Raw genomic sequence first — 18,246 nt, forward strand, 5'->3', positions numbered from 1 at the left:
CCCCCATCTCCTACCTACTAACCTCATCCCACCCCCTTGACCTGTCTGTCCTCCCTGGACTGACCTATCTCCTCCCTAACTCCCCACCTACATTCACCTTTACTGGCTCCATCCTCGCCTCTTCGACCTGTCTGTTTCCTCTCCACCTATCTTCTCCTCTATCCATCTTCTATCCGCCTCCCCCCTCTCCCTATTTATTTCAGAACCCCCTTCCCCTCCCCCATTTCTGATGAAGGGTCTAGGCCCGAAACGTCAGCTTTCCTGCTCCTATGATGCTGCTTGGCCTGCTGTGTTCATCCAGCTCTGCACCTTGTCTCAGATTCTCCAGCATCTGCAGTTCCTACTATCTCAGGGTCGAGCAGGATGTCAATTAATATCCTGGATTGCAGCTCCCCACAAGTCATCAGACAGAAAAATTATACAAAAAAAGGGAGAGAGTACAACGGGTAGTATGAATGATTGAAATGGGATTAGTGGGAATGGGGTGATTAGAATAGGAATAATGGAAATGAGGCACTAGGACAGGCAATAAATGTTGGCCCAGGCAATGACGCCACATCCCATGAGTGATTTTTTTTAAATGAGAAATTTAGAAATTGTGTTCTCAATTTTAAAGTCCAGGTGGCTAATATAAATGGTGAACAGCAGTGGTCCCAGAACTGACATTAATGGATTGCCACTCCCACCTTCTGCCACATTGAATAACTTCTCTCTGTTTCTTGTGTTATTTCCTGTCATTCTGCCACTTGGCCCCAACTCCACATTCTCAGACCTTATTCATTATTCTATTGTGCAGTATCTTATTGAAGGCCTTTTGAACATACAGATAAATTACATCTACTGCATTACAATTGTCTCCTCTCTCATTTACCTCATCAAAAATTCAAAGACGTTAGCCAAGTAAGGTTTTCCCTCATGAAATCCATGCTAACAATTTATGATGCTTCACGTTCTGAGATGTTCTTTAAGATCAACTATGATCTTACTGAAAGGCGATACAGGCTCTACCCTGCTCCTGTTTCTCATGTTCTCATTTTCTACTCTCTCCTCTGGCAGGGATTTTTTTCTGACATTAACTGACTGATCTATAATTCACCCTACATCTTCTGTCCCCATTCTTCAATATAGAAATCTACCAGTCCTCTGGCACAGTACCGTTTTTTAATGCATGATTAAATATGAATGGTAATGTCTTTGCTACATCTTCTCAAGATCCTTTTGAAACACATGGATGTAATTCACCCAGACCAGAGGTTTCTGTGTTTTGTTTGTTCAATGTTTTCTATTATTCATTGAAAATGATCTTACTTTTCATCATGTCTTCCTATTCTATTGCTCTGGTAAATACCAAAGCAAAATAATTATTTCTGCCATCTCTGCACCATTATCTGTGGAGTATCATCAATCTGACCTAAATAGTCCTGTCCCTATCACAGCCCTCCTCTTTTTAGTTAATATGCCTGTATTTGATTTGTCCAATCTTTGTGAACATTAACAAAAACAACAAATTAAAAACAGAATAAAAACCGAAAGAACTGCGGATGCTGTAAATCAGGAACAAAAACAAAGTTGCTGGAAAAGCTCAGCAGGTCTGGCAGCATCTGTGGAGGAAAAAACAGAGTTAACGTTTCGGATCCAGTGACCCTACTTCAGAATGTTGCTTTCTCTTCACAAATGCTGTCAGATCTGCTGTGTTTTTCCAGCAATTTCTGTTTTTGTTTCTGACTTCCGGCATCCACAGTTTTTTTTTGTTATGTGATCGTTAATTTCATTCACAATTTTTACTGTATCTTTGTTACTTATCCCATTAACTATTGACTTATACAGTCTGCCCTACAGTGCTGCCACTGTTGGTGATCCTACAAAAGACTTTTTGCCCTTGGCATTTCTGATCTCCACACAAACTGATTCAATACCTTGATTTTCCTAGTCATTTATCGATTTTACCATCAACAAACAAAGTTACCCCTCCTCCATTTCCTTTCTCCCTGCCCTTCCAAAATGTCAAATACACTTGAATATTCATGTCCTAGACCTGGTCACTTTGCAACCATGCCTCTGCATTGGCTATCAGATCATACCCACTATTTCTATTGGTGCCATGAACTCATCTGTTTTGTTAAAAAGACTTTGCACTGATTCAGGACCATGGGAAGAAGGAAGGAGAGTGGGAACAGGTTGAGAACAACAGGACGCGCATCAACATGAAAGGCATCCTGTGCTACAACATTTCTAATCCTTGTTTGATTATATTCTGTTTTTATCGTTTTTCCCGAGTAGGGCCGCTTTTTCTTGAACTTTATGTTGTTATGATCATTGTTAACTGCATCGCTACACTGCAATATTGACTTGTACCAACCCATTCGAACCGTCCCATTCATGAGTTGGATTAAACATTTCTCTACCCTGAGGAGCTCCTGTAGAGATGTCCTGGAGCTGAGATGACTGACCTTCAACTGCCACAACGATCTTCCTCTATATCAACCAGCAGAGGGCTTTCCCCTGATAACCCTTCATACTAGTTTTGCTCACCTCCTGAATTCGGCTCTTTCGTTCACATTTGAATCAAGGCTGTAATGAGTTTGGATTTGTCCTGCTTTTTGTTCACAGGGCATAGCTGGGTAATTTTCCATAGTGTTCGGTAGATGCCAGTGTTGTAACTTCACTGGAACAGTTTGGCTAAGGAAGTGGCAAATTTGGAGCACAAGTCTTCAGTCCTTTTGCCGGAGTGTTGTCAGGGCCCGTAGCCTTTGCAGTATCCACTGCTTCCAACTGCTTCTTGATATCACACAGACTGAATCGAATTGGCTGGTGTTCGTGATGCTGGGGACTATTGGAGGAGGCCAAGATGGATCATCCATTCGGCACTTCAGGCTGAAGATTGTTGTAAAAGCTTCAGCATTATCTTTTGTACAGATATGCTGGGCTCTTCCATCATTGAGATTGGGGATACTTGTGCAGAGTCCTCCTCCAGTGAGTTGTTTAATTGTCCAACACCATTCGCAACTGGATGTGGCAGGACTACAGAACTTAGATCTGATCCGTTGGTTGTGGGATCACTTAGCTCTGTCTATCACTTGCTGCTTATGCTGTTTGGCGTGCAAGTAGTCCTGTTTGGTGGCTTCACCAGGTCAACATCTTATTTTCAGATCTCCCAGGCGTTGCTTCTGGCATGGTCTCCTGCACTCACCATTGAACCAGGGTCAAACCCTGGCTTGATGGTAATGGTTGAGTGGGGTATATGCCAGGTCATGAGGTTACAGATTGTGTTGGAGTACAATTCTGTTGGTGTTGATGGCCCACAGCGCCTCATGAATGCCCAGTCTTGAGTTGCTAGATCTGTGCAAAATTTATCCATTTAATATGGTGATAGTGCCATACAACACGATGGAGATTATTCTCAATGTGATGGCGGAACTTCGTCTCCACAAGGACTGTGCAATGGCCACTCTTACTGATAGCATCATGGACCGATGCATCTACAGCTGGCAGATTGACAGGACTGAGGTAAAGTATGTTTTTCCCTCTAGTTAGTTCCCTCACCATCTTCCAAAGACCCAGTCTAGCAGCTATGTCCTTTAGGACCCAACCAGCTCGATCAGTAGTACTGCTACCAGACCATTCTTAGATCTGGATGAAGGAACTGAGGGCATTATTGCTACTTTTACAGATGACATAAAGATAGGTGGAGGGACAGGTAGTGTTCAGGAAGCTGGGAGGCTGCAGAAGGACTTGAATATGCCAAAAGAGTGGGCAACGAAGTGGCAGATAGAATACGATGCAGGGAAGTGTGAGGATATGCACTTTGGTAGGAAGAATAGAGTCGTAGACTATTTTCTAAATGGGGAAATGGGGAAAGGCTTCAGAAATCTAAAGCACAAAGGGTCTTAGGAGTAATCATTAGGAATGTTAACATTCATTTCAAGATGGCTAGAATACAAGAGCAGGGATCTGCTGAGGCTGTATAAGGCTCTGGTCATACTGTACTTGGAATATTGTGAGCAGTTTTTGGCGCTGTTTCTAAGGAAGGATGTACTGGCATTGAATAGAGCCCAGGGGAGGTTTACGCAAATGATCCAGGGGATGAAGGACTTGTCATATGAGGACTGGTTGAGGACTCTGGGTCTGTACTCAATGGAGTTTAGAAGGAAGGGGAGAACTTGATTGAAACTTACAGGATACTGAGAGGCCTGGGTAGAGTGGATGTGGAGAAGATGTTCCCAGTACGGGAGACTAGAATCTGAGGGCACAGCCTCAGAGTGAATTGAAAACCCTTTAGAACTGAGATGAGGAGGAATTTCTTCAGCAGAACGTGGTGAATCTGTGGAACTCATTGCCACAGAAGGCTGCAGGGGCTGAAGTCATTGGGAATATTTAAGACAGAGATAGATAGGTTCCTGATTGGTAAGGGGATCGGATTAACTGGTGGAGCAAAGTCAATAGACTGAATGGCCTAATTCTGTTCCTATATCTGTGGTCTTATGAACATTGAAATCCCCACCTAGAGTATTTTCTGTGCGTTTGCCACACTTAGTGCTTCCTCCAAGTGTTGTTCAACATGTAAGAGAACTGATTCATCAGCTGAGGGATCATGGAACGTGGTAAATCAGCAGGAGGTTTCCCTGCCCATGTTTAACCTGATGCCATGAGACTACATAGGGTTCGGGGTTAATGTTAGGACTCTCAGTGCAACTCTGTGCCAACTATGTAATATGGAATATTGCAGCATTAAATGGGGTCATTTTGACAATTGTGTCTGTCCTGTGGAGCTCACCACTTTCCACCACTTGGTTCTTTGTTGTTTATTCACAATCAAATACTTATCCAATTCCTCTTAGAGCGCTGCCCATGCATCACTCTATCAGGCCTGTCATCTACATTCTAACCACTAGTTGCTTTTATATTTCCCGATATCAATATACACGAGTGTGATTGTGAAACAGGGACTTTCCTACAAAATCCTTTATTCCTCCTCCCAGTCAGCAGTGCAGAAACGAAATTAAACCCAATGCAGATCCTGATCACAGGGACATACAGGAGCTGGATTTTCCTGGAGTGGGGGTAAAGGGGGAGTAATATTGCCCATACACCTGGTAGGAAGCTTAATCCCCAAGCCTTTTTAACAAAGCCAGGCCCACAGCAACAGCAGCAACACACTGTGGAGTGGGATAGTGAGGTTTGCGGGAATGCAGGTCTGAATCAGCTGAGGTATTAAGCCCCGTTCTCTTACGCAGTCCCAGAGCTCAGAGCTGACTGCTATCTGGACTGCAAGTATCAGCATGGTGACAACAAGAAAGTGGGGCTGGGGGAAAGAGCGGCCGCCCCCATTGAACATAAAAACTAAGAGTGGGAGTAGGTCATTCAGCCCCTTGAACCTGTTTCGTCATCCTATTCAGTCATGGCTGGCCTCATCTCGCTTCCCTGCATCCCGAAATAAAATAGTTGTCGAAGTGTAACCACGGCTGTGATGTGAAAGCCTATTTGGACACAGCAATCTCCCACAAGTTGTAATACTATACTGACCAGAAAACCTGTCTCCATTGTTTCAGGGCTGGATTACGGTCAGAATCACAGAGAGAATGTTCCAATCTGCTTCAGTATATTGTGGTGAAGCTGTAACCGGTTTCCTTTCCTCAAATCTCTGTAGAGTTACGAGATGCTTTATCCCAACGTCTGGTAATTCCTCATCCAAGGACACCTAAAACAAATTGCAAACTAAGCTCACTGTGATTTTAACTTCACAACAACTCAAGATATCCCCAAGTACACTGTCCAGCAGTCCTTCACTTTCTGGAATATACTATACTGATTGATTGACTTTCAAGATTGCTTTGCCTTACCTCTGAATGTTTTTGAAACCTTGTCACTAAGCAAGGGCAAAATTTATTCTCTACCTCTTATAAAGCACTGAATTGTTCAGCACAATTATTTACAATCTCATTGAAATATATGTACACAAAGCAATCCTTCAAACTTCTCAGCACCACAGTCCCGGCTCACAAACGAAACTCTACAAATCATTAACCATGCCTTCCCCTTCCTAACACAGAAAAACATACAATATTAAGTTCAACTTTTTTATTAATTCATTCAGGAGAATGTAGACGCACTGGTTAGGCCAGCATTTATTGCCTATTCTAATTACCCTGAGTGTAGTTAGATGTCAACCACATTGCTGTGGGTTTGGAGTCACTTCAACTAAAATTTATGTAATGCTCATAACATTTAATCTATATTGTCCCTGTCCTGGGAGTGTTTGGTAGGGACAGTATAGAGTGAGCTTTACTCTGCATCTACCCCTATGCTGTCCCTGTCCTGGGAGTGTTTGATTGGTGAAACAAGTCCACAGAGGCCGGTATCCCGTCACCAAGTCACCCTTTACTTACACATGGAGAGTCCTTGACAATGATCCAGCTCCCTCAGGGTCAGTTCTCAGAGTGAACAGAACCTCTAACAACAAGGTGCAGGGCTGGATGAACACAGCAGGCCAAGCAGCATCATAGGAGCAGAGAGGCTGACGTTTCAGGCCTAGACCCTTCATCAGAAAAAGAACCTCTAACAATCCTGTTTATTTCTGTCGGACAGGGCTCTCCGATTGGACCAGATTAACAGCCCCAATCAGGGAACTCATACTCTATGAGGTCCACGAGGCTGACCTCATTATAATCACTACAATGTGGACAGTGCACAGAAAACTTTACGCTGTATCTAACCCTGTGCTATCCCTGTCCTTGGATCTGAAGTGAGAAATGAGTTTGGAATACAATTAGACGAATTACCAAACCGTGGAGAACCATAGGACTGATTTATGATTGATAGCTAAAGCTCTTTATTCATTTACAGCCCCTAATGTGTTTATAATGCAATAAATTCAAATTTGAGACACACATTTTCCAGTAAAGAGTGCTTTACTGGATTTTGTTTCACAGGATGTTCCAGCAGAAATTAAAGAGAGTCTTGATAAAAAGCTGAAGGAACTCATGGTGTCCAATCCCTAGCCTCGATATATTGTTCTGAAAAGCATGCTTCTTTAAATCCTATGAACATTTCTCACACAGTTTAGTGCCTTTCGTATGGGTTTGTGCAGAATATCGCAGTAACTGTTAAAAGTAACCAAGGGGTTCACTGCTACTGCTGACTGAGCACAAAGGCAACTGGTAGATACAGATTCAATTATAATCTTTGGACGGGGATTTGATAAGTGCTAAATGGAGAAACAAATGCTGGGATAATGGAAAGGGCAGAGGAAATGGGTCCAACTAGACTGCTCTGCAAAGGAGCCAGTACAGATTCAATGGGTTGAGTGGTCTCATTCTGCGCTATACTAATCTATGATCATATAGGGGTAATGAGGCCTTGCAAGGATTTGGAAATTCACTTTGTTGGAAGTCAAAGATTACAATCTGTTCCCTCTCTCCCCTTGAGTTACCATTAATCTCCCCGAACTCATATTATACTCTGTGCCTGCCTATGTCACACCATTGTGCATTATCATTGATTAATTTATATTGAAGCATACTTTCCTCACTTTCAATTTCAACCCTCCACCTGTCTTTAAAATCTATCCAATCAGCTGTGACCTTCTAGAATACTGTGTTGCGCACACATTAAAGGATTTCCTATTAATTTTATGCTGTGTTGTTTGAAAGCTGGTCTGTATCGTTCACTCATTGGTTTAATTCTCTGTCCAGGGACCTGAACACGGATCTAAGCTGACATGCCTGGTGCAGTGCTGAGGGAGTGCCGCACTGTCAGAGGGTCAGTGCTGAGGGAGTGCCGCACTGTCGGAGGGTCAGTGCTGAGGGAGTGCCGCACTGTCGGAGGGTCAGTGCTGAGGGAGCGCGCACTGTCGGAGGGTCAGTGCTGAGGGAGTGCCACACTGTCGAAGGGTCAGTGCTGAGGGAGTGTGACACTTATCGGAGGGTCAGTACTGAGGGAGTATGGCACTATCGGAGGGTCAGTGCTAAAGGAATGTCACACTATCAGAGGGTTAGTACTGAAGGAGTGATGCACTGTCAGAGGGTCAGTACTGAGGGAGTGCCGCACTGTCAGTGGGTCAGTACTGAGGGAGTGCCGCACTGTCGGAGGGTCAGTGCTAAGGGAACACCACACTGTCAGTGGCGTTATACTGTGGTTTGATTGGCTGGGTGGCTAGTTTGTGATACAGAGTGACACTAACATGTGTTCAATCCCTGCACCAGCCGAGGTTACCCACCTTCTCAACCTGGCCCCACATCTGAGGTATCGAATGAGGGAGTAGGCCCATCGATACGTGATGCAAACTTTAAAGAATTTGTTCCCCCAAGTCCCTCTGTTCTACAACACTACCCAAGGCCTACCATTAATTGTATAAGCCTTACCCTTGTTTGTTGTACCAAAATGCAATTCCACGCATTTATCCAGATTGAACTCCATCTGCCATTTTTCAGCCTATTGACCCACTTGATCAAGATCCCTTTGTAATCTTAGAAAATCTTCCTCACTGTCTACAATGCCACTAAATTTGGTGTATCCACAGACTCACTAACCATGCCTTCTACATTCTCATCCAAATCATTTCTATAAATGACAAACAAAACAGGACCCAGATCTGATCCCTTTGGAAAGCCGCTGGTCACAGGCTTTCAGTCCAAAAAGCAACCCTCCACCATTATTCTCTTGCTCCAGCAGTTAAGCCAAAATAGAGGATCAACGATGGTCTGGTCATGAGGGATTTGGAGTATGGGGTGCAGGGGCGGAGGGTTTTGGGAGAATTGGGGAGTATGGTATGGGGAATTGGTGTACAGAGGATTTGGGGTTAATGGTATGAATGGCAGAGCAGGCTAGATAGGCCAAATGGCCTTGTCTGGCTCCCATTTTCCATGTTTCCGTGAAAGTACGTTCCTCTATTCTATCGATGTGGCGTGAATTCTCATCTCTGCCAGAGTTTGTTTATTGTAAAAATACCGGGTGCAGCTTGCACAGAGAGAGAGCAACAGAGCTTTGGGCACAGGCAGCTGCAGGTCTGGTTGCCAATGGTGGAGTGATGAAAATCGGGGATGCTCAAGAGACCAGAATTTGAGGACTACAGTGATCTCAGGATTGTGGGTATGCAGGAGGTTACAGTGATAGAGAAGGTCAAGGCCAGTGAGGAATTCAGAGGCAAGAATAAGAATTTTAAAATCAATACATTTCCGTAATCCTGCAGGACAGCTCCCCACCTGGCTAGGTTGGAGAGACCAACCATTCCGGCCTTTTTATTTTCCAAGCTTGCAAGTAAAACTAGCAAGTTAAAACAAATCCAAGTTCACTGACTCTGTGCCACCAATCTCTCCAAACACAATCTCTGCATAGTGTTCAAAATGGCCTCTTTACTTGTTAATGATTGACAGGCATCTACTTGTTAATTGTGCTAAAACTTTGCTTGCCTGCTATCTAAACTAAATGTGTCTCACTGGGACACTGCCAGATCAGAGGTTTTGTTAAACAAACAATGTCAGCAACACAAAGATCAAAAAACCAAAGGTTGAATCACGGTGGGCGGGGAATGGGGAAAGTGGGGTTTGGGTCAATGTAGTTTAGGGGTATTTTAGTGAAAGGGTACAGGGAAAGTGAGATCTAGGGGAGGGATTCTGGGGATAGAGGGGTATGAGATATGAGGGAGCTGGGGTCAGGGCATAGGGAATGGGTTATGGGATGAGGTATAGGGGTTTTGGGGAGAATGATGTGGAAGAAGTATGGTGTGGTGTACAGGGGAAATGGGCGTGGGGGATTTGAGGCATGGGATATGGGAATAGTGGGGCATAGGGGATTTGGGGTTATTGGTATGAGGAATTTAGATTATGAGGGATTGGGGTTAATGGTGTATGGGAATTGGTGTACATGGTTTGTAAGAATTGGGGTTTTGTGGTTTAGAGAATTGGGGAATTAGGGATAGGGTATGGGACAAGTGCAGTGCAGGATAGGAGGGATTTGGGATTAGTGGTACAGGGAATTGGAGCATGGGGGAATCAGGGTATGCTGTATAGAGTGAGTTGGATATGGGGTGTGTCACCAATTTGCACACAGTAGGATCCCACAAACAGCAAGATGACAATGACTGAGGCAATCTGTTTTGCGATGATAGACAAGAACCTCCAGTTTTTCATGGACTAGTGGTCAAACAGATATATTAAACTCAGAAGGAAGGCCAGGGGTAACCTGGGTTTAACCTCTCACCAAAAAGACAGCCCCTCTGAATGTACAGCCCTCCATCAAGACAGCAATGGAGTGTCAGCCTTGACTCTGCTACTCACATTTAGGACAGATCAGTGCTGTTCCTTTAAGAAAGAAATCCCCTCCAAGCTCAGCAAAATTAGCAACAACAGACAGGAGCTCTGTGCCTTAAAGGGGCAGTGGCATTCTATCAGTAGGAGTGGGCATTGGTTGTTGGGGGAGGTAGAGAAGTTCTCCAGCATCCGTCCTGCCCCCAGGGTCATCCTAAACTCTTCACCAGGTGCAGTGTAGTTCTTGAGACAGTAGGAACTGCAGATGCTGGAGAATCCGAGATAACAAGGTGTAGAGCTGGATGAACACAGCAGGCCAAGCAGCATCAGAGGAGCAGGAAGGCTGACGTTTTGGGCCTAGACCCTTCTTCTGATGCTGCTTGGCCTGCTGTGTTCATCCAGCTCTACATTTTGTTATTGCAGTGTAGTTCTTGATTGAAGGTGGAAAGATCAGCAACCAAGTTTCACAACACAGTACAATAATAATTAGGTCATTTAATGATGGATTATGCAATGGTGCTAGCACAGAAAGAGGGCATTCAGTCCATCATGTGCATGCTGGCTCAGTGAGTCCCATTCCCCTGCCTTTATTCCACAGCCTTGTAAAATGTTATGTTCAAGTAATTACTGAACTCCCTATGGACCGCTTGATTGAATATACCTCCTCCACCCTCTGGGAGCAGTATATTCCAGGTCCCAGCCACTCAATGCTCTTTTGGCAATCACCTTATGTCATGTTAAGGTAGCTCACCATTTCCAGAGCAATTGGGGAGGTGCAATAACTCCAGTCAGTAACACCCATGAACAATTAAAACTAAATCAATGTGCTCTGGTTCTTGATCCTCCCACAAATGGGGCAGTTTCTCCCTCTACAACCTGTACAGAACCCTCACGATTTTGAAAACCTCAATCAAATCTCCTCTCAACCTTCTCTTCTCCAATGAAAACAGTCACAATTTTTTCAATCTACCTACTAACTTATATTCCTCATTCATAGAAATATTCTCTTGAATATTTTTCCAAACCTTCCTTTCATTCCTAAAATGATTCTAGCTGAGATCTAAAAAGTGTCTTGGGCAGATTCCATCACCTCCTTGTTCTTGTACTCCAAAGGTAAAGTCACCATTGGGCTGCTCTCTCATTAGAGAGAGAGAGAGGGAGAGACGACTAGTGATGGCTTAACCTGAGGGTCACCATGTCTCAGGCAGGGGGAGAAGTTGAGAAGGAGGGTGCTTCGTGGTAACCTCAGCCAGTGTAGGAATTGATCTCTGCATCGCATACCAGCCATCAAGCCAACTGAACTAACTCGCCATGCCGTGAGTAGTTGGGATCTGGAATACGCTACCCCCAGAGGGTGGAGGAGGCAGGTCCAATCAAGCTGGTTATAGGGAATTAGGTAATTACCTGAAAATAACCATTTTGCAGGGCTGCAGGGAAAAGGTGGGAGAGAGGCACTCACTGAGTTGCTCTTGGAGGGAAGCCAGCATGCACACACTGGGCCGAATGACTTCTTTCTGTGCTGGCATCCTATGATCAATCAAAACCAGAATCTGACTGCTTTTTGTGTTAATGTCACTGGGCTAGCAACTCAGAGGCCCCCAGGTGAAGGTTCTATGAGCCTAGGTTCATTTCCCACTGTGGTGGAATTTAAATTCAATTAATTAAAATCTTAAGATAAAAAATGCTGACCTTGGAACTTATGTTGATCGTTGCAAAAATCCTTATAGCTCATTAATGTCCTTCAGAGAAGGAAATCTGCTGTCCTTACCTGGTCTGGTTTACACGTGACTCCAGACCCTCCAATGGCACTTAGAGAAGAGCCCAACAAGTCACGTGGCGATATTTCATCTACATGAACGCATCAAAATATAACATTCCATTGCACCATGATAAGATCTTTTTGTTAAAAAGACCAAGAGGAAATTCTTATGTAGTCAGTCAACAGTTAACAATCATAATGAAACCTCAGCAAGTTGTGTATATATAGAAGCCGTGTGCTCTCTAGCAGCCAGATCACTTGTCCTCTGGTGACAGCCTGGTAACCTCACAATTCAGTTTCTCACCAGCAGGCACTCTCTCTCTTGCATCCTGTCATCGGCTCTACCTGGAGACTGGCATCATGAGTATTCACGTTAAGGCTGTTCTTCTCCTCTGCGCCATCGCTTGGCACACCTGCGAAGGTAAGGCAGTTTATCACCAGGAAGAGCAGGGCGTGCTGAGGGTCCTGGGTCAATCCTGGCAGGGAGGTACCACAGACAGGCAAGTGAATACCACTGCACACTTCTTATCCTGAGTAATCCCTCCTTGAGTTCAGCTCTGGGCAGTTTCTCTAAACTCAAACGCACTGTAAGAATAAAACATGTCGACCCTATCCTGGGAATCTGAGATGGTATGGGCACTCTCTAATCAAGTTGTTTAAGAAAGAGAAAAAAACGTTGCATTTGCATAGCACTTTACGTAGCCTTTGGGTGTCCCAAAGCACTCTACAGCCGTTGATGCATTTTTGACGATGCCATTGTAATGTAGGAAACCCAGTAACCAATTTACACACAGCAAGTTCCCATTGCCAGTGAAGTGATAATCTACTGGTAAGTTGTTGATGGAATGTTAAGTCTTGGCTAGGACATGTGGGGGAATGCAATGCCTCCTGCTCTTTTCCCAAAAGGCAGGCCATGAAATCTGCTCTGTCCACCTGGGAAAGTAGATGGAGAACTGCAGGTATTGTCCAAAAGACAGCATTGCTGGCAGTGCTGCACTCCCTAAGTACTGTAGGCATTTGAATCCACAACTTTCCAGGTCCTCAGGTGAGACTGGCGTCTGCTACAGAGAAGCCCCTTTCAGATTGTTTCTCCCTGGCAGATTTCCCACTAGAATCACACAGTCCAGGCCACTACTTTAACCCGAGATGGAGGAAAGCAGACCACTTACCCCCAGCAGCTGGGAAGGGAGTTGAGGATTTTGTAGGAATCCATGTGGAGACCTTGTGTTTTGTATAAACTGCCAATTACAGAGACTGTTCAAGTTTATCCTGTGGCTGTCTAAACCCGCCCACCAATCTACAATGGCAGCCAGACCCCTAACTTGGAAATCTGTACTCTTCCCCTCTACCTGATCACACCATTCCCTCATCCAGTTCTTTCCAACAACACTGACCTCTTACCCTCACGGTCCATTCGCTATTCAACCCGCTCTTTACCTCTATGTTTGGTGAGTATGTCGGCTATCCGACGATGATGGCATCGCAGCTGAGTTCCAAGCTGCCCTTGGCCACATTGTGTGTACAGTCCGGGCTTCCTATCAGCTTGAGGGTGGCGCTCCAGACTGACATTTTGTTTCGTCTCCTGACTTGTGGTCCTGAGGCTAACCACAAGCCCTCAGCCCCACCCCAACCAACCACCATCACCAGTCGACTTCCCTCCCCCAGAAAAAAAAACTTGCAACTGCTCAACCGAGTGTGATCAGCTGAGACTGGGGACAGGACTGGTTAAACGAGGACAGATTCAACCTGTTTCATGTATTTGCACAAACACGGGCAAAATTTTCTCTTGTCTTGCTGTGCCTGACAACAGTGCACTTTAACTGCCCCATAGCTCAACATAATCTTTTATTTTCATTCATTCTGTGGACGTTAGTATCAAAGCTGACATTTATTATCGATCCTGTTCTGCCCTGTACATGAGTCGTCTTTGTGATTTACTAGTTGCACGTTAGGAGGCAGGACTGGCAGTTAAGTCAGAGATAACCGGTTTGCAATGAGACTAGAGTCACACAGAGACTGCAGTCAGTCCCAAATGAATGTGCTCCTCTCCATATTGCATCAAACCAATGGCAGCTGTTCAAGGAAAAGCTGGACCAACCTTCCCCTGACAGTATCTCAGGGCAATCCAAAAGGGGTTATTAATGCAGCCTTGCTACTGATTCCCCACACTCCGACTTACTTTTGCGCACAATGGATATCATCTGGCAGCGAATGAATGGGCTGAACAGCCTCCTTCTCTGCCATCGTGTCAAGGAGGTGACATACTCCGAGGATGAGAGAGGAAGAGATCCAGAAATATCGGTCAATCTCCCCCTGACCCTCTGGCCGAGGGTGGGCAGAATCATCACCAGGGGGTAGTTTTCGAGGGACAAATCGGGCCACCAGGACCTACAATGACCTCTTCCTCTCTCAGCGCAGTGACCAGCCGGGATCACACTATGCAACTGAATGTTATAAACTGGAGTAAAGAGGAGTGGGAATTGGTATGGGAATCCTGTCTTGCCTGAGCTCCCCATCTGATTTCAGTGACAGTCTAACCAATGCTGCTTTCAATGAAGTGTCTCTGTTCTGACAGGAGGCCGGGGGGACGATGGTGCAATTGACTGCTGTCTGGACGTCAGTCACAAAGTGATTCCCAAGCGAATCGTGGCAGCTTGCAAGGTGCAGGATGCCTCAATGGGATGCCGTATCTCTGCAGTGATGTAAGTAAGGAGCTGTCAACACCTCCACTGCTCCACTCAGTCACCCCTCCGCCTACAGACCCCTCCGCCCAGAACCCTCTGCCCAGAGAACCCCAGACAGACCCATGCATCCAGAGACCCCTCCATCCAGGGATGCCTCCACCCAGACCCCTCTACCCAGAGACCCCATCACCCAGAGACCCCTCTGCCCAGACCCCTCCACTCAGATATCCCCACCCAGATCCCTCTGCCCAGATGGCTCCAGAGACCACCCCCCCCCCAGGAATGCCCCCCCCACCCAGAGATGCCCTCCCACCCAGAGACCCCACCCCACCCAGAGACCACCCCATGCAGAGACCCCTCTACCCAGACCCCTCCACCCAGAGACCCTCACCCAGACCCCACCCAAATCCCTCCATCCAGACTCTCTGCCCAGACCCCTCATCCAGAGAGCCCTCCACCCAGAGATCATCCACCCTGTCTCCACCGCTCAGAGACTCCTCTTCCCAGTATAGCTGAACAGGCCGAGTGGTCACTGGGATGGGGGAAACACTCAGAGAATCAGGACCCATGCTCCAATCCACATGTCCATTGCCACATTGACCATCTGGGAGTATGGAATTGTCCTGCCAACAGAGGAAAACATAACTTAAGGGAGTAAGAAATCCTGCCTGGTGCGTATCTTGTCCCAACTCCCCATTGGATTTAGGCACCGCCCATTCTCCCCTCGCCTCCCCCACACCTTCCTGCTCTGACCAACCCAGCCTGCCCACGCCCTCAAGACACCCTCCACCCTCCCAAATCATAGCTTTGATGTTGTAATGAGCAACTGAATGTGACCTGGAAACAGATTAGAGATTACCGTGTACACAGTGACCTGTGAGCAATTGACTCAGCCTCATGGGCTGCTCGAATATCCCAATGGGTAGTTGCTAATGTCACCTGGATCTTGTTTTGCAGAATCACCACGGTGAAGAACAGGAAACTGTGTGCTCCACAGGGCCCCCAGTGGGTGAACAGATTACTCAAGAGATGTGAAAGGCAAAAACAGTTGCTGTAAGCAGAAACTTTTTTGGGGTGGGCTGTTTCCTGAATGCATGAGTGTCCAATTCAATGGCGAACAAGAATTTTCCATAATGCTGCCTATCACCTGGAGGCTTTGGCTTAAAGATTACAAAAAGTGATTACACCCCTTGACATTTAATTGCATCTAACCCTGTGCTGTTCCTATCCTAGGAATGTTTGAGGGTAACAGAGGAGAGAGAGCTTTACTCTGTACCTAATCCCGTGCTGTCCCTGTCCTGGTAGCTTTTGATGGGGACAGAGTAGAGGAAGCTTTACTCTGTACCTAACCCCATGCTGTCCCTATCCTCGGAGTATTTGATGGGGGACTGTGTAAAGAGAGCTTTACTCTATACCTAACACCATGCTATCCCTGCCCACGGAGTGCTTGATTGGGACAGCAGAAAGGGAAATTTGTCACATTTAACCAATGTTGTTTCCTAACCTGTCATTGTGGAATTTGAGTTATGAATCCATACCACAACCACTGATGAGCCTTGCCATATATTAACATCCGATAACATTAACTCTTTTGCAACTTATAATTCTATGTTTCAGTGGAGTTAATATAAAACATTCTTGTTCTTAAGGCTTTCCCTTTGTTTCTCTGTAGAGCATAATGATCTCAATGACGGACAATCAAGGTTGAAGTGAAAGACTGTGGAAGTATTGCGACTCCCGACTGGGACTCCCCGTAGTCTGCAGCATCTTTCGGCTTTCTCCTGCTTTACTTAGTGACAAACTTTATCAGGCGATCCCGGACTAATGTGAAACTTTCTCCAAGTGGTAAATGTACCCCTGAACCACTTGTAATTTTAGATTCAGTTGTCAGGGATGTGCATCACCTCATCATTATCACATTTTGCAACACTCCTTTTGACCCATTAGCGGTCGCAAAAATCTAACAGTCACACTGAAATCAGTGCAGTTAAGGGACAGTGTAAACGGAATGTTACTTTTATTCTAACCCTTGTGGTCCTGTTTTTGAAATTTCCCCCTGTCATTCGTAATTTCTGAGTGCAAATGGCCATTTCTTATTTTCTTTGCACAGAAGACATCAGTTGCATTGACTGGGCCAGCATTTATTGCCTCATCCCTAACTGACCCTTGAGCCAGTGGTGGTGAGCTGAACTGAACTCATCCCCAGTGTCATACTGACTGATGGTGAAGTGAGCTGCTTCTATCAGCAGATGGTGGAGTGTCTGGTTCCCAATGGGATTGGGGTTCGTGGAGTGACACTGAGGTGATCCTTGGAGCACAATGTGCTTCAAAGAGCAGGGCATTTTTTTCACTGAGGACGTGCAATAAGAGGAGGGTGTGAATCAATCTTCCTGAAAGACTCTTTAGCAATCAGGAAATCAGGATTCAATTTGAAAGCGCATGAGATGGAGTCAGTACTCGAGACAAAAGCATGTCCAGATAGCAAGCAGAACCTATAGCCTGGATAGCTCTGTTGGTTGAGCATCAGACTTTTAAACTGAAGGTCCAGGGTTCAAGTCCCTGTCCAGGTATTTGGTTTGCCAGCACCTTGGATGAGAGTAGCTCACTAAAGCAAGTACCCTTTCTCAGGTCAGTTAAGGATAGGTAGCCTTCATTAGCAATATCAATTTTCTGGGATCACAATGGAAATGGAAATTCAAGTAGGGTTGATATCATGCTGGATAAATAGCTCAGTGGTGTTTTCATATCCTAATCATTTTCATTTATTAAGGTACAATATTATGAAGTGATGCACAGCCTCCCAGCTAATTATCTATAAACATTGTGCTTATTGAATAAATATCCTGATTCCTCAATATCGAATGGTCACAAATTAAATCTATTTTCTTGCAACCTTTTGCTACCTTATTGACAGACAAGAACATAAACTCAAATAAAAGAAAAATGCAGCAGATGCTGGAAATCTAAAACAAACACAGAAGATAGAAGTCATGGTGAAGCAACCAGATGGAAGAGATTACACAGAGGTTTATTATTTTTCATTGGGACATGGGCATCTCTGGCAAGGCCAGCATTTATTGCCCATCAATAATTGCCTTTGAACTGACCGGCTTGATCAGCCACTTCAGAGGGCAGTTCAGAGTCAATCACATTGCTGTGGGTTTGGAGTCACATGTAGGCTAGACTGGGTAAGGATGGTACATTTATTTCCCTAAAGTGAACCAGAAACGTTTTTAAGGGATAGCAAGAACTGCAGATGCTGGAGTCAGAGTCAATACAGTGTGGGGTTAGAGGAACACAGCAGGTCAGGCAGCATCAAAGGAACAGGAGAGTCAATGTTTTGGGTTGGGACCTTTCATCAGGACTCAGTCCTGACCCAAGACATTGACTTTCCTGCTCCTCTGATGCTGCCTGACCTGCCTGTGTTCCTCCAGCTCCACACTGTATTGACAGATGGGTTTTTGCAACAATTGGTGGTAGTTTCATAGCCACTGTCTCCGACACTAGCTTTCAATTCCCATATTTTATTCATTGAATTTAAATTCTATCAGCTGCCATC

At 45.2% G+C, this 18,246-nt stretch overlaps 1 protein-coding gene and 1 non-coding gene across 2 annotated transcripts in view; both read left to right on the forward strand.

The window, feature by feature from the left end:
- LOC109912131 overlaps positions 1-17,542 on the forward strand; it is a 25,974-nt gene extending 8,432 nt beyond the window's left edge. The window contains exons 3-6 of the mRNA XM_020511516.2: positions 12,253-12,424; positions 14,579-14,705; positions 15,645-15,740; positions 16,360-17,542. Of these exons, the coding sequence (XP_020367105.2) occupies positions 12,253-12,424; positions 14,579-14,705; positions 15,645-15,740; positions 16,360-16,366 (402 nt within the window). The 3' untranslated portion in view covers positions 16,367-17,542. The remainder of the gene's footprint in view (positions 1-12,252; positions 12,425-14,578; positions 14,706-15,644; positions 15,741-16,359) is intronic.
- trnak-uuu lies at positions 17,185-17,257 on the forward strand. Its single transcript has one exon. It is a non-coding gene; the product is annotated as a tRNA-Lys (tRNA).
- Positions 17,543-18,246: the final 704 nt, after the last annotated feature.

The sequence above is a fragment of the Rhincodon typus genome, chromosome 3, assembly GCF_021869965.1.
Source record: "Rhincodon typus isolate 14 chromosome 3, sRhiTyp1.1, whole genome shotgun sequence".
Classification (NCBI taxonomy): Eukaryota; Metazoa; Chordata; class Chondrichthyes; order Orectolobiformes; family Rhincodontidae; genus Rhincodon; species Rhincodon typus.